General features: G+C 60.3%; 1 protein-coding gene across 1 annotated transcript; it reads left to right on the forward strand.

The window, feature by feature from the left end:
* The first annotated feature begins 5013 nt into the window (after positions 1 to 5013).
* On the forward strand, positions 5014 to 18402 carry EIF3L (eukaryotic translation initiation factor 3 subunit L). Its single transcript, XM_004610503.2, has 13 exons — positions 5014 to 5122; positions 5456 to 5504; positions 6726 to 6936; positions 7278 to 7357; positions 8488 to 8549; positions 9230 to 9299; positions 10118 to 10191; positions 12640 to 12811; positions 14232 to 14386; positions 15027 to 15197; positions 15506 to 16003; positions 17660 to 17740; positions 18191 to 18402. Exons 1-13 carry the CDS (start codon positions 5090 to 5092, stop codon positions 18227 to 18229), a joined length of 1695 nt encoding a protein of 564 aa, XP_004610560.1. The 5' UTR covers positions 5014 to 5089; the 3' UTR covers positions 18230 to 18402.
* Positions 18403 to 19720: the final 1318 nt, after the last annotated feature.

Genomic DNA, 19720 nt, shown 5'->3' on the forward strand with positions numbered 1-19720 from the left:
TGTGATTTAACCCTTCATCCCCCCCACCCTTTACCCCACAGACAGGTCTAGAAGGCAAGCAAAGTCATCATTCTTAATAGATGAAGAACTGAATCCAGAAAGCTTTGTCTTACTCATAGGTTTTTCCCAAAGGGCTATTCTCTTGGCTGGCAGAAGCGCAGGGTTGCACCCCATGCTTTGCAGGTGGAGGCTGGGTTCCATCCCACACTGAGCTGGCAGAGGCTGCCCAGTGGAGCCCCCAGCATCGCCTGGATGGGTCCCCCAAGGAGGAGGAGAAAGAAGTCAAGAACTAAAACAAAGCTTGACTTTTCTCTGTCTAGAAGCACTTTAGATTTTGCAATTGTAACAGGCTGGAGAAATAGTTCAGGGGGCTGAACAAGGGCCCTGGGCCACCAGAACTCAGGGCCTGGAGTAGCCACTGAACACAGTGAGCTAAAAAAAAAAAAAAAGCATAAACTTTTGTTCATTGTACTTGTATTTCTCTTGTGTCTTGTGTCCAGGGCTGACCCCAGGGCCTCCCACATGCCAGGCAGTGTGCAACTGGTGAGCTACATCTCAGGCCTTGCTGGAGTGCACGGAGAAAAGTGTTCACTGAACTCTCCTCCTCTGCCTCCTACGGACAAATGACAAATGTCACTCTGTAGCTGGAAAGAAACATTGGTTATATGGGGCCAGCGAGATAGTATAGTAAGACACTTGCCTTGATTTCTAGCAAGCAATATGATCCTCCCAGCACCAACAGGAGTGATACCTGACGGCAGAGTCACGAATCCTGCACACCCCTCTAAGTGTGTCCCAAAACCCCAAACAAAACGGAACAAAACATTGGCTCAATATCCTTTGCCAAGTGCTTGGGAAGTGTACAGGTGTGTGTGTATTACCCAGCTTGCAGATCAGAAAACTGAGGTCCTTGAGATGCAACAGAAACTACCTGAGGGGGGGCTGGAGCAATAGCACAGTGGGTAGGGTGTGTGCCTTGCACCCGGCCGACCTGGGTTCGATTCCCAGTATTCCATATGGTCCCCTGAGCACCACCAGGGGTGATTCCTGAGTGCAGAGCCAGGAGGAACCCCTGTGCATCTCCAGGTGTGACCCAAAAAGCAAAAAAAAAAAAAAAAAGAAAAAAGAAACTACCTGAGGGTGTGGAGGAAATAATAGTGGGCAGGGTGTTGGCTTTGCATGCATACAAACTGAGTTCCATTGTTGGCACTGCATATGGTCCCCTGAGCCCGCCAAGAGTGATCCCTGACCGCAGAGCCAGGAGTAAGTGCTGAGCACGGCTGAGTGTGTCCCCAAGAGAAATGGAACAAAGTGAAAGGGCTAGCAGTGAAGATCTGGTTGTGTCCTTCTTTTTTGGTGGGTGGGATCCCCCCTGAGGCTACTTCTAGTTCGAACTCCTGTCGCCTGAGCACCTGCCACCTCAGGGCCCAGGCTCCGATGTCCTGTGAGAAGCTGCTCAGGAGACAGCCAGCAGGCCTGCCATGAGCTGGAAAATGAAGGGCAAGTGCAGTCTTAGGCAGCTCAGCTTCCAAGAATCCAGCGGGGAGTCCTTAAGCTCCACCTAACGGCCTTTTGGCGCCACGATTTCCTGCCTCAAATCCCAGGCAATGTAGGATCAAAAGTTCAAGTGCAGCTTTTCTGCTCTGAATTCTCACAGCATCGCTCCCAGGTACAATGATGCCCAGAGCCTTGGTCAGCTCAGAGCTTCTCCTGCTTTCAAGGTCAGCGTGGCCTCAGGCTGGGGAGCTTTTCAGAGCCACTCCCCCTGAGTGCAGACATTGGGGAGTCTAAATGGGCTTTCGGGAACTTGGGGGGCAGGCAAAGGGGCATCTGAAAACAGACAATGTGTGGCCAAGCAGATCCGTGGCCGGAGGCTCTACGCAATTCTCCGAATGGAGATGGTGGAGATGGGGAGAAATTTTATTCGTTTTTTTTTTTTTTCTTTTTGGGTCACACCCAGCAATGCTCAGGGGTTACTCCTGGCTTTGCACTCAGGAATTACTCCTGGCAGTGCTTGGGGGACCGTATGGGATGCTGGGGATCGAACCCGGGTCGGCCGTGTGCAAGGCAAATGACCTACCCTCTGTGCTATCTCTCCAGCCCCTCGTTTATTTTTGAATTTGGGGGCCACACCCAGCCGTGCTGGGGGAAGGAGTCATGCCATATCAGGGATCAAGCCTGGATCTCCTGCATGCAAAACCTGTGGTCAGGGGCTGGGGCAATAGCACAGCGGGGAGGGCATTTGACTTGCATTTGGCATTTGACTGACCCGAGTTCGATTCCCAGCATCCCATAGGGTCCCCTGAGCACCGCCAGGGGTAATTCCTGAGTGCAGAGCCAGGAGTGACCCCTGTGCATCACCAGGTGTGACCCCCCCAAATAAAAGGAAAAGAAAGATTTTTTTAAAAGATCAATAATCATTTGTCATCCTGTTGATCTTCAATTTGCTTGAGTGGGTGCCAGTAATGTCTCCATTTGTCCCTGTCATGTGCGAGTGTAGCCCAATGGTATCTTTTCAATGACCTTTTCAGATATCAAAGATTAGTAATGAGGATGAATAGATATGTTTAGAAAAAATGTTTAGTTCAATGGGGACAAGTTAAAAGGTGACAAGTAAAATCCAGATATGAATGTTAATTATCCTATTATTTATTTTTACATATATATAAAACTGTGCATGTTAAAGCTTTTGGGACTGGCGGCACAGTACTGGGGCTACTGTGCTTGCCTTGCATGCAGCTGACCTTGGGATCAGGAGCTCCGAAGGCTCCCCAGAACACCGTCAGGAGGAAGTTCCAGCAGAAGTAGGTGTAGCAACCCCACAATCGCCTCCCGTAGATTAAATATACTTTGATCTTTTTTGGGGGGAGGGCATGCCTTTGGCTGTGCTCAGGGCTTACTTCTGGCTCTGAGCTCAAAAATCAGTGAGGGGCTGGAGTGATAGCACAGCAGGTAGAGTATTTCCCTTGCACACGGCTGACCCGGGTTTTATTCCCAGCATCCCACATGGTCCCCCGAGCACCGCCAGGAGTTATTCCTGAGTGCAGAGCCAGGAGTAACCCCTGTGCATCGCCGGGTTGGCCCAAAAAGCAAAAAAATGAATTTAAAAAAAGTCACGGGGAGGGGGACTAGGGGAAGGGGGACCGTATGTGATACCTAGGATAAAATCTGGGTCAACTGTGTGCAAGGCAAATGCCCAGCCTGCTCCAGCTCCCACTCTGATCTCTTAATATGAGGACAATTTTGTATCATTTTCCATGAGACTGGAAAGATAATTTAGTCTTCCTCCAGCATGTTATACAAAGATTTTTTTTTTTTTTTTTTTGCTTTTTGGGTCACACCCGGTGATGCACAGGGGTTACTCCTGGATCATGCACTCAGTAATCACTCCTGGCAGTGCTCAGGGGGACCCTATGAGATGCTGGGAATCGAACCCGGGTCGACCGCGTGCAAGGCAAACGCCCTACCCGCTGTGCTATCGCTCCAGCCCCTATACAAAGATTTTCATTTTGGGGGCCGGAGAGATACGTCGGTAAGCTGCTCGCTTTGGACAAGGCAGAGCTGGGTCTGATCCCTGGCAGTGCACTTGGTCCTCCGAGCCTTGCAAGGAGTGATCCCTGAGCAGAGAGACAGAAGTTAAGTCCTGAGCATCACTGAGTGTGGCCCCCAAACAAAAACACACACACAAAAAACAAAAATTCATTTCATTCCTACAAGTCCTTGTCGGTAATGTCATGAACATTCCGAGAATCCCTGTTGCAGCTGGGCACAACATGTGAATCTGGTCCATGTCACCTCGGACGCGAAGGGATAGGTATACGTGGATGAGTGTCACAAGTGAGATTTTCACTCCACTCGGACCTTGCCTGTGGCTTCCGTCCTCATAGCTAGATCTCAAACGCCCCTTGACAAGGAGGAGAAGAGAGAGCAAGATCCAGGGGGTCTTTTCGGGGTGGGAGGGGCGGGCTCGGAAGGTGTTTGGGGCCACACCCAGTGGCGCTCCGGGATCATTCCTGGAGACGCAGAAGCCCCGGGGACGCTGCTGGCGGTTTCCTGCACACGCAAGAGATCCCCGCTCTGGACACACACTCCAGCCGGTGGCCTTAAGCGATTGCAACAAAAACGCTACTTCTGCTTCAGGAATCCAGACCAGGCAATTGCAACAGCCAAGGCAACGTCTCCGTGGGAAAAGCAAGGGCAGCGGGACAGGAGGACGCGGAAGCTGAAGCCCAGAGGGGTCCGGTGCCGGGTGATTCTGTCCGTCGGCGACAGAGACGCCCGTGCAGAGCTGATGGCCAGGAGGGAAAGCGGACGGGCACCCGGCGGCGTTCGGATCACGGACCCAAGCGCCCGTCTGTGGGCTGGGGGTGATCGAAGCCCGTCCTGCCTCGTGGCCCCAGCTGGGGCTGGAAGCGGCACTAGCGCGCGGGCCCCAAACACGCCCCCCCAGCCTGAGCGCCCCACACTGCGACACGGTCCCCGGCAGCCTCTGCGGCCGTACGGCATAGGTGGCCGCATCTCTGCCTGCTCCAACCTGAACGTCCAGAGCCACGGGGCGCCTTTCCTGTTTCCTCTCCCCACGAGAGGCCAACTCTAACGTGGGTACACACTTACTTTAGTACCCCATAAGCCTCGAATTCCAAAACTAGGACGTTTCTACACGTTTCTCAACACAGGCAAGCCGCTCAAGCACAAACTCCAACTTAGGCCCCCGACACTCCCCAACACACACGTTGAAGTCGGTGTGGGGGGAGAGGAAACCGCTGTCAGCCATCTTTGGTGTGGCAGAACTCCTAGTTTCTTTTCGGCCAGCTTTTATTTACGACGAGCTATTTCCGAGTCTCCACGCCGACTTCACGCGAGCTCGGCAGAATCTTCCTTTCCTAAGTCCGTGTTTGACAAAGAAAGGAAATCACGCGCGTTTCTTGTCTTCGCCCTTCCTAACGTGGCTGTCTCGCCGCGCCGGCGGCGCCGGAAGCAGTTCCGGTGTCCCGGCAGGCCCCGCGCGGCTGAGCTTCCGGCCTCGTGACGCCGCGGCCGACCGCTCTTTTTCGCTCTCTCCGGCGAGGTTTTCGCGAGCGCCGCAGCCATGTCTTACCCCGCTGACGACTACGAGTCTGAGGTGAGGCGGCCCGAGGCGTGTGCGGGCTCTGCGGGTGGCGGGTCTCGCGCTGATGACCGCGGCCGGAGCTCGGGGCTCCGCCTTGTCCCTGTGCCCGCCGCACCCCTGCGCGCGGCGGTCCGCCGGGCCGCGCCTTCCGCAGGGCCGGGGGGCCTGGGGGTTCCGGGGACGGGGCCCCGGGGGGGCGTGTGAGCGTCCCTCCTGCCCTCTCCCTCCCTCCCGCTGCCGAGTCCCCAGCCGGCGCCCGGTCCTGCCCACGGGGGCCCCGCGTGGCGCATGGGCCCCCGCGCCTGGCCGTGGGGGTCTCTGACTACGTGTCTGTCTCGTTGCCAGGCGGCGTACGACCCCTACGCGTACCCAGGCGACTATGATATGCACACAGGTGAGCGGGGGGGCTGCGGGGCGGGGGCGGTGCTGATGCCCAGAACAGCCTGGAAAGGCGCGGGTTAAAACAAACAAACAAACAAAAACCCGGCTTCCCGCTGGTCCATTGTCCAGCCGCAGGGACCGGGGCAGGTGCAGAGTTTAGAGTGACCCCTTCCAAGGGTTGCGAGCTGGGCTGTGGGTTCCTGTCTCAGGCTGTTGGATGAAGAAGAAGAAAATATTTTGGGGGGGGGAGGGATGACGGAGGACACACCAGAGCTTACTTACTCTTGACTCCGTGCTCAGTGCTCAGGGGAGGGGTCGAACCAGGGTTGGCCGCATTCAAGGCCGGTGCCTGAGCGCCTGTACGGCCTTTCCAGCGCCAAAGAAGAAGAAAGCTGGACAGTGAGGACGTAGAGGGCTTCAGTCCCAACCCAGGGGAAGTTGTGCAGCAAAATATCTGAGGTTTTCTAAGATTCAGAGATTTGACAGGTGGAGTTGAGCGACTTCAGGCTGAGCTGGATACTTTGTTCAAGAACAACAGTTGTATTGGGGCTGGAGCGGTAGCACAGCGGGGAGGGTGTTTGCCTTGCACACGCTGGAACCCTGGTTCGATTCCCAGCATCCCATAGGGTCCCCCAAGCACCGCCAGGAGAAATTCCCGAGTACAGAGCCAGGAGTAACCCCTGTGCATCGCTGGGTGTGACCCAAAAGCAAAAAAAAAAAAAAAAGGAAGAGTAATTGTGTAAATTCCCCCAAGTTATCATTGTCTCGACTTTGCAAGGGAGAAAGTCTCGGTGAGCTTCCTAACCAGAACCCAGAGGTAGAAAATAATGGTCACCCATCCAGATATTTCCCTTCCCCGCAGCGTCCTTTCTGCCCCCAGCTCTGTTGTGGGTGGGGAGTGGACACCTCGTTATAAGCCAGCCAGACAAGGTTCTTGCCCACCTGGAGTTATGGATACTGAGGAAGAAACTGGGGGCGGATTGGGAACGATTTGCAGAGGGTTGTAGCTTTGGGTTTTTATTTGTTTGGGGGCCGCATTCAGTAGTTTTCAGGGCTCCTGGCGGTGCTCCGGGGACCTGACGGGTGCTGGGGTCAGCCATGTGCCAGCCAAGCACCTTACCCAGTCTGCTGTCTCTCCGGCCCCCAGCGTCCATCTCTGGGTGTTTTAAGGGGCATCATACCCGGTGGTCTGGGTTGGAGCTTAGTTTGGGGCTGGTCACCTCTCGCCCCGCAGGGGATCCCAAGCAGGACCTGGCCTACGAGCGGCAGTACGAGCAGCAGACCTACCAGGTGATCCCAGAAGTGATCAAGAACTTCATCCAGTACTTCCACAAGACCGTCTCGGACTTGATTGACCAGAAGGTGTACGAGCTGCAGGCCAGCCGAGTGTCCAGCGACGTCATCGACCAGAAGGTGTACGAGATCCAGGACATCTATGAGAACAGGTGCGCAGCCTCGAGTGGAGGGAGGCTTTCCTGGGCGCGGCCCACAAGAAGGGGTTTAGCTCGAAAAGGGGCTTCCAGGAGGTGGCTGGAAGGACTGGGGTCTGTCGCTGGCCTGCGTGGCTTCAGATTCAGTCCCCTTCACTCCTGGGGTGGTTTCCTGCCCCGGTGGACCTGCACTGCCCCCCACAGAATCTTCCAGCATTGTTTGGAGGTCTGCCCCCCAGAAGGGACCTCCCCAGCCTGTTTCTGCGCCCTTCCCTCCTTTCTGGGCCTGGACCCGCAGGTGTGGCACGCCCGTCCGCTCTGCTCCGGGGGTCTCACGTCTGTGGTTTGGCTTTCAGCTGGACCAAGCTCACGGAAAGGTTCTTCAAGAACACCCCGTGGCCAGAGGCCGAGGCCATCGCCCCGCAGGTGGGCAACGGTAGGTGCGGCCATGTAGGCTGGCGTCCTTTTTGCTCGTCTTTGTTGTTGGCTGCGGGCGGTGGGGGCTGGTGAGGAGGGACTAGGCGCTGCCCGTCCCCCGGCCCCTCGCTCCCGGTACTGCTGGGGTGTGTTGGAGACTGTCGGCTACTGACCTGCTGAGCGAATGTGGACCCCATCAGGGGGACAGTACAGCCCCCCGCCGACCCCGCTACCAGTCTCCAGCAACACAGAGGGTCCTCTGGACACTGCTGGGGGTGCTGTGATGCCTGAGCACAGGGCCAGGAGTAACCCCAGAGCAATGCGAGAGTGGTTTCTCTCTGGGGATAAAAATCATGGACATTTTTCTCCTGGTTTGTCTCCATTTTCCTGAGTGACTCGGGGTGGCGTCATCCGTCACTCTGGAACGGGCTGTGTGGCCTTTCCTGTGTGTCCCCCCTGCCAGGTGCTCAGAGCCTGCACTCTGCTCAGTACCCGGGGTGCTGGATCGAGCCTGGCAGGGCTGCAGCCTGCAGTGGCGGGGCCACCCCACGTGGGTCAGCCCCTGCCCTCTGCATGTTGATTTGTTCTTTTTTTTTTTTTTTTTTTTTTGCTTTTTGGGTCACACCTGGCGATGCTCAGGGGTTACTCCTGGCTCTGAACTCAGGAATCACCCCTGGCGGTGATCAGGGGACCATATGGGATGCTGGGATTCGAACCCGGGTCGGCCGCGTGCAAGGCAAACGCCCTACCCGCTGTGCTATCGCTCCAGCCCCTGATTTGTTCTTTTGTGGGGCCCTCACAGTTCGTTCTTTTGAGATCGACCTCACGGGGTTTCTGTGCAAGGCCCCCGCTTTATCGATGACCCCCGCAGACGGGGCCGGCCCTCCCTCACCTTGTCTCTCTCGCGCTCTCTGTGCGGGTGGGAAGGCCTGGGGGACAGGGGGCTCGTGTGAGGGATGGAGCCGGTCCTGTGTGAGTTGTCGGCTGTGCAGAGTCACATTCCTTGTGTCTTTCGGGCGCTGCCCACGGTGTAGTTGTAGGTTTCTGGGCTCTGGCCCCAGCTTCACCCCTGCAGAGAGGGACGGGGGAAGGGTGCCGGCGGGGCAGGACCCCATTCCGTGGTTAAAGCTGTCCTGTGTCCTCTTCCAGACGCCGTGTTCCTGATTCTCTACAAAGAGCTGTACTACCGGCACATCTACGCCAAAGTCAGCGTGAGTCGGGGAGGCGCCGGCCGCCGAGTTTCTGAGCCTGGGTTGCAGCTCGGAACTGGGGGCTCACCGCGCGCTCGGCCGGTTTCCTGAGTTTCTGTCTCTGCTTTGGGGCCGCAGCTGGTGGTGCTCAGGGCTCAGTCCCGGTGGGGCTCGGGGCAAGTGGTGCCCGGGATTGAGCTGGGCTCGGCTGCGTCCCGGGCCTTCCCCCAGCACAGGCTTACTGACCTCGGAATGTGCTCAGGGCACGCGACTCTCCCTGCAGCCACCCGGCCGGTGACCAGTGCCGCGTGTCTCCGGTCTCAGAGCCCAGAGTTCTCAGTCGCTGTCACCTGTAGCCTCAGGCAGGGGTCGCTGCCCTCCTCTTAGGGGCCGGCGGGTTGGGAGCAGGTGCAGCTCTCGAGGGGCCTGTCTACACTGTGGAAAATTCACAGGAATCGGTGCTGTGGCCCCCTGGCCTTCGGGCGGCTTTGCGGGAAGGGCCCTTGTTGCTGCCCAAGGGAGCCCATGCTGTGTCGCCCGCTGCCTCTGCCCGTCTGGGGCCCTCCGGGGACCTGGTCTCTAGCAGGGGCTGTGAGCTGGGGCCCTTGGGACCAGGGGCGCACTAACACACGGGGGTGCGTGCAGTGGCCCCGATGGCAGGCTTGCTCGCTGTTCCCTGACCCTGTGTCCTCCTCTTGCAGGGGGGCCCCTCCTTGGAGCAGAGGTTCGAGTCCTACTACAACTACTGTAACCTCTTCAACTATATCCTTAGTGAGTCTCGGGTGGGGGAAGGGGAGGCCTGGAGGCGACCTTGGCCCTGGTTTGGATTTTGGGGTCTTAGGTTTGTTTTTTGGTTTGGGTCTGAGGGCCACACCCTGCGGTGCTCAGGGCCTCCTCCTGGCTCTGCACTCAGGGCTCACGCCTCGTGGGCTCGGGGCCATAGAGGGTGCTGGGATCCGACCTGGGTCGCCTGCGTGCAAGGCAAGAGCCTTCCCCGCTACCCAGTTCTCTGCGCCATCTCTGTGGTATAATTTAGTGTCAGGAAATGCAGCGTCACCTGTTACAAAGAAATCTCACCTCTTCCCCCTATAGTAATCCTAGGGGTGTTTCTTCCGTGTCCTTCGAGAAAGTTGGAGGCTGGGGCCGGAGCAGTAGCACCATGGATAGGTCATTTACCTTGCACGCGGCCAACCCCGGCATCGCATAAGGTTTCTGAGCACTGCGAGGAGTGATTCCTGAGTGCAGAGCCAGGAGAAACCCAACAAAAGTCAAAAGAAAAAAAGCGGGGGGGGGCTGGAGCGATAGCACAGCAGTTAGGGCGTTTGCCTTGCACGCAGTTGACCCGGGTTCGATTCCCAGCATCCCATATGGTCCCCTGAGCACCGCCAGGAGTAATTCCTGAGTGCAGAGCCAGGAATAACTCCTGTGTATTGCTGGGTGTGACCCAAAAAGCAAAAAAACAGACAAACAAAGCCAGAGGTTTGATAGGGATTGTGTCGAGTCTTTTCTGGGATTCCTTTCTCGGGTTGGCCCGTGAGCCGCCTGGTGCTGCCTTAACCGAGGGCATCTGGTCTCTGGTCCCTGCACAGATGCCGACGGGCCCGCACCCCTGGAACTGCCCAACCAGTGGCTCTGGGACATCATCGATGAGTTCATCTACCAGGTACCTCCTCACCCGAGACCTGTTCGGTACACGTGGTCTGAACGAGGCGTGGTCGTGGCTGCTGTCTGTTGTGGCAGAGATGCGGGCAGGGGCCGAGACGGTTCCGGGGAGTCTGGGGTGCTCCAGTGGGTGAGTTCGGGGTGGCTCCCAGAAAACAGAAATAGAAGCAAGCAGGCAGGCGACACAGCTCAGGAGCAGCGCACACCAGGCCTGTGCGAGGCCCCAAAACTGATGCTGGGGGTAATGTCCCTCGTGGTCCGTTTGACATGCCGGGGTGAAGGACTGAGGGGCTGGAGCCACAGCACAGGAGGGAGGGGGTTTGTCTTGCACACGGCCGACCCAGATTCGATCCCCGGCATCCCACAGGGTCCCCCAAGCACCACCAGGAGTAATTCCTGAGTGCAGAGCCAGGAGTCAGCCCTGAGCATCACTGGGTGTGACCCAAAAAGCAAAACAAATAGATAATGAACAGTCTGTGAAGCTGAGGCGCTTTAGCCCGCTCCCTGAGTTGGGAGTGGGTCTTTGTTCCAGGGGGCAGGTGGGGCACACGGGGTCGTGTCAGACTCGCTCCAGGCGGCGCCCGGGGTAGCCTCTGGGGTGCGGCGGCTCCAGCCCAGCTCGGCCCCCTGCGAGACAGGCGCCTGGCCCCGCAGCAGCCGTTTCTCCGTGGCCGTTATTTGACTCCGTGAGCACGGTGCCGGGCGTCGTGTCCCAGGATGAGGCTGGGACTGTGTGCGGGCGTGCTGCCCAGCGCTGGCTGGCACAGGCGTCTGCCAGCGCCAGCTCAGAGGCCTGAGGAGCTGGTGGGACTGAGCCTGGCAACCTCTGCAGATAGGCCTGGCCCTGGCAGGCTGGCGCCTCCCTCCCTGCGCCTCTCCTGTTGGTTCGTCACGCCCCAGGTGCGCGGGTGGGCACCGGGCATTGTGTGTCTCCAGCCTCCTGCTGCTTCTCTGTTCTGTGCCCCCTGCTTGCCCTGTTTAGTTTTTGAGCCCCCCCTGGCGGTGCTCACGGCTCTCCTGGGGCTGGGGGCACCGTGGTGCCGGGGTTCAGCTGGCACTGGCTGCGCAGGGCACGTGCTTTAGGCCTGCTGCCATTCCTCCGGCCCCTGATGGAAATTTGGGAACATTTTCTCCTGTTCCTATAGAAACAGTTTTTGTTGGGAGGAGGGTGAGCTTTCGGGCGTGCCCTCAAGCCCTCGGGGGCCTTCATTGGCGGTGCTTGGGACCTGTGGGGTATCGTGGGCCCTGCAACACCCGTGTCCTCTCCTCGCCCTCGGCACTGCAGCACGGCCAGGGCAGCAGTTGGCCCCGCCTGTGCTGTGACCAGTGGCGGCTCCCGTGCGGCTGTGGCTTAACCAACGCAAACTGCTGGATTTTGGATTTGGGGCCGTGACCAGCGGTGCTCGGGCAGTGCTCCCTTTGGTGCTCCCCAAGGCCCCACGTCGTGCCGGGGGTTTAGCACGTGGGCTGCAGTGGCCGCCCGCGGAGCCAGCTCTGGCCTCTGGACCAGAGGGATTTTCTTTTCCTTTTTTCTTTTTGGGTCACACCCAGCAATGCTCTGGGGTTACTACTCCTGGCTCTGCACTCAGGAATTGCTCTTGGCGGTGCTCGGGCATCAAGCCTGGGTCAGCCCTCCTCGCTGTACTCTCACTCCCGCCCCAGAGAGAGGTTGTTTAGAACTTGGCTTCAGTGGGGCGGTTCTGCTGCTGTTGCTCAGACTGGCCTCCAAGGCACCGCTGACCTGGGCAGATCCCCACGGTGTGTCTCATGTGGGGTCAGCGCCAGCTGGGCCTGGTACTGAGGGGTCCCCCTGACTGCCCCCGCCACTGCACTGCCTTCTCCTGGCGAGGTGCAGCCACTGTCCCTGATGGGGGACAGGCCTTCTTTGACACCATGTGACACCCAGGGGCGAAGTGACTCTCTTTCTTTGTTTTTTTTTTGGGGGGTCACACCTGGGAATGCACAGGGGTTACTCCTGGCTCTGCACTCAGGAACCACCCCTGGCGGTGCTCAGGGGACCATATGGGATGCTGGGAATCAAACCCAGGTCGGCCGCGTGCAAAGCAAACGCCCTACCCGCTGTGCTATCGCTCCAGCCCCTCGAAGTGACTCTCTACCGCATGTGACTCTGAATCGGCTTCTCTGCAAACTGCCCAGACGTGGCTGTGAGTCGGCTGCGTGTTTGACGGTTATTGTCAGTCTCCACAGGGCTGGCTCTGCTTCCACTGGGCTTGGGGGTCACACCTGGCGACGCTCGGGAATCACTCCTGGCGGGGCTCAGGACTGGATGGGATGCCGGGGATCGAACTTGGGTCTGCCGCGTGCGAGGCCTGCAGCTGACTTCCTGAGCAGCGCCCAGGCCCAGGCCCAGGCCCGGCCAGCCGGCCAGAGGGGCCCACGGTGAGCCTAGTCTCCGGGCTCTGCCACCAGCGTCGCCCTCTCCCCGCAGTTCCAGTCCTTCAGCCAGTACCGTTGTAAGACGGCCAAGAAGTCGGAGGAGGAGATCGACTTCCTCCGCTCCAACCCTAAGATCTGGAACGTGCACAGCGTCCTCAACGTGCTGCACTCGCTGGTGGACAAGTCCAACATCAACCGGCAGCTGGAGGTCTACACCAGCGGAGGTGCGGGGCTGCCCTCGGCTGGGGAGCGCGCTTTCCGCTCTCCAGTCTTCAGGCCACACCCAGTGATGCTCAGGGCTGACTCCTGGCAGGGCTCAGAGGACCCTGTGGGGTGCCAGGGATCGAACCCCAAGGCAAGCACGCGCCCCGCTGTCCCGTCGGCTCAGCCCCTGGGGAGTGGGCATTGAGGGCCCGACCAGCGCGTGGCTGTCCACCTGGGAGTAGAGTGAGAGCCCGTGGCCCCCGGGGCGTGGGCGGCCAGAGGGACCTGCCCAGGCACGAAGGCCGACAGAGCCGGCCCACGGGCGAGGGAGATCTCAGCCTCGCAAGGTCTGGCTGTGGCCGGCTCTGTGGGGGGTTGGGGGGGGGCCCTGGCCTGCTTTGACCCGGCACTGCCAGGGAGAAGCTCTTGCCAGGGTCGGCAGTCTGGGACGTGCTCTCGACCACAGTTGTTATTTTCCCTGTCAGCCGCACCAGATGCCTCTCTGAGAGCTTTGGAGCTCAGGTCCAAGTTTGTGTCAAATCCCTGGGTTTGTTGAAAAGACCCAGTTTTTTCCCTGGGAAGAGGGAAAGACTGCAGTTTGAGGGGCCAGAATGATAGCATAGCCAGTAGCATCCTTGCCCTGCCTGGGGCTCGTCCAGGTTCGGTCCCCGGCATCCCATGTGGTCCCCCAAGCCACACCAGGAGTAACCCCTGAGCGTTGCCGGGTGTGGCCCAAGAATTAGAAAAAAAAAAAGGAAAGGAAAACTTGCTGTTTGATATGTATTTCTTTGTTTTGGCTTGTTTTTTTTGGCCACACCCAGCAGTGTTCAGGGCTCACTCCTGGCTGCGTGGGCAAAGATCTCTCCCGGGAGGGCGCGGGGAACCGTGGGCGCCGGGGCTGAGCCGGTGGCTGTGTGCGAGGCCGGCGCCCTCCCGCCGTCCCGCCTCTTAGCCTGGAGACTGCTGCTGGAGTCACAGCGTTACTGGCTAAAGCTTTTTTTTTCTCTTTGGGTCACACCCAGCGATGCTCAGGGGTTCCTCCTGGCTCTGCACTCAGGAATCACTCCTGGCGGTGCTCGGAGAACCCTATGGGATGCCGGGGCTTGAACCTCGGACTGGCCTTGTGCAAGGCAAACACCCTCCCTGCTGTGTTGTCGCTCCGGCCCATTGGCTTAAATTTTGGGGGGTGCGAGCCAGAGCCAAGCCTGGCGTCCAGGCTACTCCTGCTCTGTGCTCAGGGGCGCCCCCTCACTCTGCTGGGCTGGACCCGAGACCAGTGGCCCCTCCCAGCCCTGGTCCTCGTTCATTCTCAGCGCAAGTTGGTCGCCCTCTCGTGTCCTCAGGGCCCTTGGTGGCCTGGGTGGCTCGCTCTCTCCTGAGCATTGGGGGTGGTTCTCGGGGACTGGCCCGCCAGCCGCAGCTCTCGTGTCTGCCACGCAGGGGACCCCGAGAGCGTGGCCGGCGAGTACGGCCGCCACTCGCTGTACAAGATGCTCGGCTACTTCAGCCTGGTGGGCCTCCTGCGCCTGCACTCGCTGCTCGGCGACTACTACCAGGCCATCAAGGTGCTGGAGAACATTGAGCTCAACAAGAAGGTGCGCCCGGGAGGGGGGCTGCTCCTGGGGGCCGGCCCCTTGGGACCCTGGCGGGCGGATGGGGAGGGGGTGCTGCCCCTTCGCTGTGCTGGCTTCCTTTGTTGTTGTTGTTGTTTTGCTTTTTGGGTCACACCCGGTGATGCTCAGGGGTTCCTCCTGGCTCTGCACTCAGGAGTTACTCCTGGCGGTGCTTGGGGGACCCTATGGGATATGGGAATTAAACCCGGGTTGGTTTCGTGCAAGGCAAACGCCCTACCAGCTGGCCTGCGCCTGCCCAGCTGAGGCCTGAGCGCTGGTCACAGCTACTCGGTTCGTAACTGAGTGGGGGGTGGGTAGGGGTGCGTTCCCGGGACCGTTGTCTGTTTTGGTTTTGGCCCACACTCTGCGGAGCTTGGGAGGCTCCATGGGGTGCCTGGGATTGAGCCCCGGTGGGCCGCGTGCAGGCAGATGCCCTCCCCGCTGTCCCGTCGCTCTGGTCCCTGGGACCGTTGTTGGTGAGGATATTCTGCCCTGTGCGCCTGCCCAGGGCGGAGAAAGGAACACCGTGGGCGCTGGCTGAGAGTCACTCTCCGTCATTGCTCGGGCCCTGCCTCCGTCGGGGCCGGGGCCGGGCTCTCAGGCTGCCCCTCTCCCCTCCCAGAGCATGTACTCGCGGGTGCCTGAGTGCCAGGTCACCACCTACTACTACGTGGGCTTCGCTTACCTGATGATGCGGCGCTACCAGGACGCCATCCGAGTCTTCGCCAACATCCTCCTGTACATCCAGAGGACCAAGAGCATGTTCCAGAGGGCCACCTACAAGTACGAGATGGTAAGGGGTGTGCACGCCTAGGCAGTGAGGCTCTTCTCGGGCCGGCGCAGCCCTGGGCACTCCCTGGCTGAGTGAGATGCATGGCACAGGGCACACAGCTGCTCTGGCGTGTTCGCTTTTCCACTCAGCATCTGTCTTCTGCGGGTGTGCGGGTGCCCAGAGGCTCCGGGGGGCTGGGCCGGCCCAGCACGTGAGGCCTGACCTGCCGTGCCGCCTGGGCCAGGCCAGCGGGGGCCGGGAGGCTGTGGTGGGCCCCTCGGGGGTCCTCTCTCCCTCTGACCTCCCGCGCCCGGCCCCCGCCCCCGCAGATCAACAAGCAGAACGAGCAGATGCACGCGCTGCTGGCCATTGCCCTGACCATGTACCCGATGCGCATCGACGAGAGCATCCACCTGCAGCTGCGCGAGAAGTACGGCGACAAGATGCTGCGCATGCAGAAGGGCGACCCGCAGGTGTACGAGGAGCTCTTCAGCTACGCCTGCCCCAAGTTCCTGTCGCCCGTGGTGCCCAACTACGACAACGTGCACCCCAACTACCACAAGGAGCCCTTCCTGCAGCAGCTGAAGGTCTTCTCGGACGAGGTGCAGCAGCAGGCGCAGCTGTCCACCATCCGCAGCTTCCTCAAGCTCTACACCACCATGCCCGTGGCCAAGCTGGCTGGCTTTCTGGACCTCAGCGAGCAGGAGTTCCGCATCCAGCTGCTCGTCTTCAAGCACAAGATGAAGAACCTGGTGTGGACCAGCGGCATCTCAGCCCTGGACGGCGAGTTCCAGTCCGCCTCCGAGGTGGACTTCTACATCGACAAGGTACGGCCGGGGGCGGGGAGCCGTGCCCACGGGCAGCTGCGGGGCCGCTGGGGATGCCTCGTGCACCGCAGCCCAGTGGCCAGGGTTGCTGTGTCCAGCCCGACAGTCATTGTCCAGCCCTGCTGTGTCCTGGTGGTGCTGGGAATTGGCCTCACGTCCAGTCCCCACACACAGCGCCTGCCGGCCCTGACACACATGGGGGCTGGGAGAGGGGTCAGCGGGGATGGCGCTGGCCTTGCCTGTGCCGGCCCGGGTCCGTCTCCAGCAGACGCCACGTAGGGGGCCCTGGCGGCACCCGGGCTCCTGCTGGGGGCAGAGTGGGGGCAGGCAGAGGGATCTTTCTAGAAGGCTGCCCGCGGCGGGCAGCAGCTTCGTGACGGGCGAGGGGCCGAGGAGCAGGGTCAGGAGGGCTCCATGGTCCCGTTGAGCATGGTCATGGCCTTGAGGCTTCTGAGGAGAGAGCTAAGTTCTTCTGTTTCTCGGTGTCTTAAGGCTTAAAGCTCTTGGCCCCTCGGCTCCTTCCCGAGGCCCCTTTCTGTTCCCCCCCCACCCGTGTGCCCGGGGACCCCCACATGGACATACACAGTCTGTTAGATCAGTCGACTGCGACCCTTTGTCCCTGCTGGAAAATTCCAGTATCCCTTCACTCCTGCTCCCGTGTAATGTACATTAGACCTCACTGTCCTCTGTGCCTCTATCCCTCCGCCACCCCTCTGATTTGGGGGCTTATCTAACAGCGCGGGAGTGACCCTGACCTCCCATGACAGACTGCGCAGCGCCCCAAGCTTTGTCTGCGACGTGCTCGCTCTTGCGTTGGCACTGTTGGGGGGACAGGGCCTCACACCGGGGGCCCGCGGGGGGAACGCGTGCTCAGCCCTGAGCCGGCCGCCTGCCAGCCTGCCATGATGTCCTGTCTTTAACTGATCCCAGATTAATCTCTCCAACTCTCAAAAATATTGCCTTTTCTGTTTTGCTTTGGGGTCTCACCCAGAATACTCCTTTACTCCTAGTGGAGCTTGGGAGACTGGGGTTGTGGGATTTGGACCCGGATCAGCTGCGTGCAGAGCAGGCCCCGTGCCCACTCTCTGGCCTTCATTTCTCTCTTTGAAAAAACACTTCATGCTGGAGCAATAGCACAGCAGTAGGGCGTTTGCCTTGCACGCAGCCGACCCAGGTTCGATTCCCAGCATCCCATAGGGTCCCCTGAGCACCCTAGGGCATAATTCCTGAGTGCAGAGCCAGGAGTCACCCCTGTGCATCGCCAGGTGTGACCCAAAAAGTAAAACAAAACAAAACAAAATCACTACTTCATGGGGCTGGGCAGGAGCAAGCTGTGAGCACGCTGGGTGTGGACCCCAAACAAACAAGATGATTGGGAGTGTGCGGGCAGTGGGTGGGCTTGGGCACACATGGGGGCGCTGCTTAGGGGCTCCTCCTGTCCCTTTGTTGAGGTGTCCGTCACTCCTGCGGGTCCGTCAGAGGCAGGACGTGCACCCCGTGCTCTGGGCTGGCAGATGCAATTCTGGCGGGGAGACGAACCCTCTGAGGGGTCCCTCAGCCCCCACAGTCGGCTCAGGGTCCCGAAGTTTTAGGCCCGAGAGCCGGGAAGCCTGTCCGAGAGGCGGCGGGTGTGGACACTCCTCCCACTGCTTTCAGGACATGATCCACATCGCCGACACCAAGGTTGCCCGGCGCTACGGGGACTTTTTCATCCGGCAGATCCACAAGTTCGAGGAGGTGAGAGGGCAGAGGGCGGTGGGCCGGGGTCTGGCTGGGCCCTGCGTGTGGCCATTTCTAGCCTGACCTGCCGTGGGGCCTGGTGACCGGGGTCAGGCTGAGCAGCTGCGTCAGCCTGGGGGCCTCTCCCGGCGACCTCTCCCTGACACGGAGATTCTGGCCGCTCAGGGGTCAGCACTGCCCTTGGCAGGATGTGCTGGTAGCCCCATGCGGCCGGGCTGGGCTGGGACAGGTCACCCCGCTCAGGCCAGCTCTGCAGTGCTCCGGCCTGCCAGCAGGGGTCGCTGTGAGCCTGGCCCTCAGGTCCCCTCCTGGCTACCGACCAGCTGACTGGTGGCTGAGTGGGGAACGGCCTCCTCGGGGTTCAGGCAGCATCGCACCCCGCCCGGGGCTTCCCCCACCGCGGGACATGCAGAAACCTCATCACCGACGCTTGGCTTTCTTGTGCAGCTCAACCGGACCTTGAAGAAGATGGGCCAGCGCCCCTGACCACTGCCTCCCGAGCCCTGGAGCACCGTCCACCAGGAGGCGTCAGGCTGGGGCCGTGTGTGCCGCCGCCACACCTGCGCTGTCCCCCGCCCGTGGGCCGGTCAGTTGGTGGGAGGCGCCGGCCTGAGGGAGGACTGAGACGGCTCCCGGGGCCCAGTAAAGCCTTCCTTGGAGCCAGGCGTGTTTCTCGTTACTACAGAGAGGGGGCCCCTCTCCCTGCTCCCGCTGCGCCCCCTGTCCGCCCGAGCCCCTGCGTCCACAGGCCGTGGGCAGGGAGCCCCAGCGGTGGGAAGGCTCCACCCCGGCACCCGAGGGAGCTTCGCCTGCTGCAGGGGCCAGCCCGGGTGTGGGGTACGCAGCCGCACCTGGCAGTGCCCGGGCTCTCGGCTCCCCTGGCAGTGCTGGTGACCAGAGGTGGTGCCGGCCACGTGCACGGCAAGCGTTTGGCCCCTGCAGTACTAGGTAAAGGCCCTCAAGCGCCTCACTGGTTTCCAGTCCAGTTCAGGGCCCCCGGCCCAGCCCCGCCCAGTGCGTGGGATAGAATGAGACACGGGGGAACAGAGTGGAGGAAAGCCAAGGACAGGAGTGACCGTTTGGACAGGACAGCTAGGGGCTGGCTGGAGGGAGCACAGTGGGGAGGGCGCTTGCCTTGCACAAAGCCAGGCTGGGGTCCAACCCTCGCATTCCGTATGGTCACCCCGAGTGCAGTGCAGAGTGACCCCCGAGTGCAAAGCCAGAGGTACCCGCAAGCACCACTGGGTGTGGCCTCCAGAAGGAAATCCAACAGACTAATGTCACGTTTGAGACCCTGAAGGAAGATTCCAGATCTGGAACAGGGCTGTGCAGGTTCAGGGAGCAGAACTGCATGTGCAAAGGCCCTGGGACAGGTTGTGCTCAGCAGGAGGGAATGCAGGGAGATGCCGGGAGGGGCAGGAGCAAGGAGGAGAGGCCAGCTTGGGGGGCCCTCCCCGTGCTGCATCAGGCCTCGCAGATGACTAAGGCCCAGAGGGACGTGAGCGGAGCCGCTTTCCCTGGGAGGTCACTGCACGCCTCCTTGTTCCAGGGCCAAAGGGTGGAGCCCCGCGTCTGGGACAGACTCTCCCTCTCCCCGAGGAGGGCAAAGCAAGTAGCTGGGGCCAGAGCACACCCGCCACCGTCTGGCGCCACCTGGCCCGCGAGCACCCGCTGGGAGTGCTCCCTGAGTCAGAGCCGGGGGGCATCCCCGAGGAGCGACCGGTGTGGCCCAGCCTCCACTCTGGAGGAGAAGCAGACAAGAAGGCAGGACAGCCTTCCTGGCAGCGCAGCCCGCCCCTCCCAGCCTCCTGGTGACCGGCCAAGCGCCCGCCCCGCCGCCCGGGCTCTGCTTGGATGGCTTATTTCAGTGTTTCTTTCTCTGGGCCTTGGGGCCACACCCCACAGTGCTCGGGTCTGACTTGTGGCTCCTCGCCCAGGGATCTCTCCTGGGGACCTTATTTGGTGCTGGGGAGTGAC

The sequence above is a fragment of the Sorex araneus genome, chromosome 6 (genome assembly GCF_027595985.1).
Source record: "Sorex araneus isolate mSorAra2 chromosome 6, mSorAra2.pri, whole genome shotgun sequence".
Lineage (NCBI taxonomy): Eukaryota > Metazoa > Chordata > Mammalia > Eulipotyphla > Soricidae > Sorex > Sorex araneus.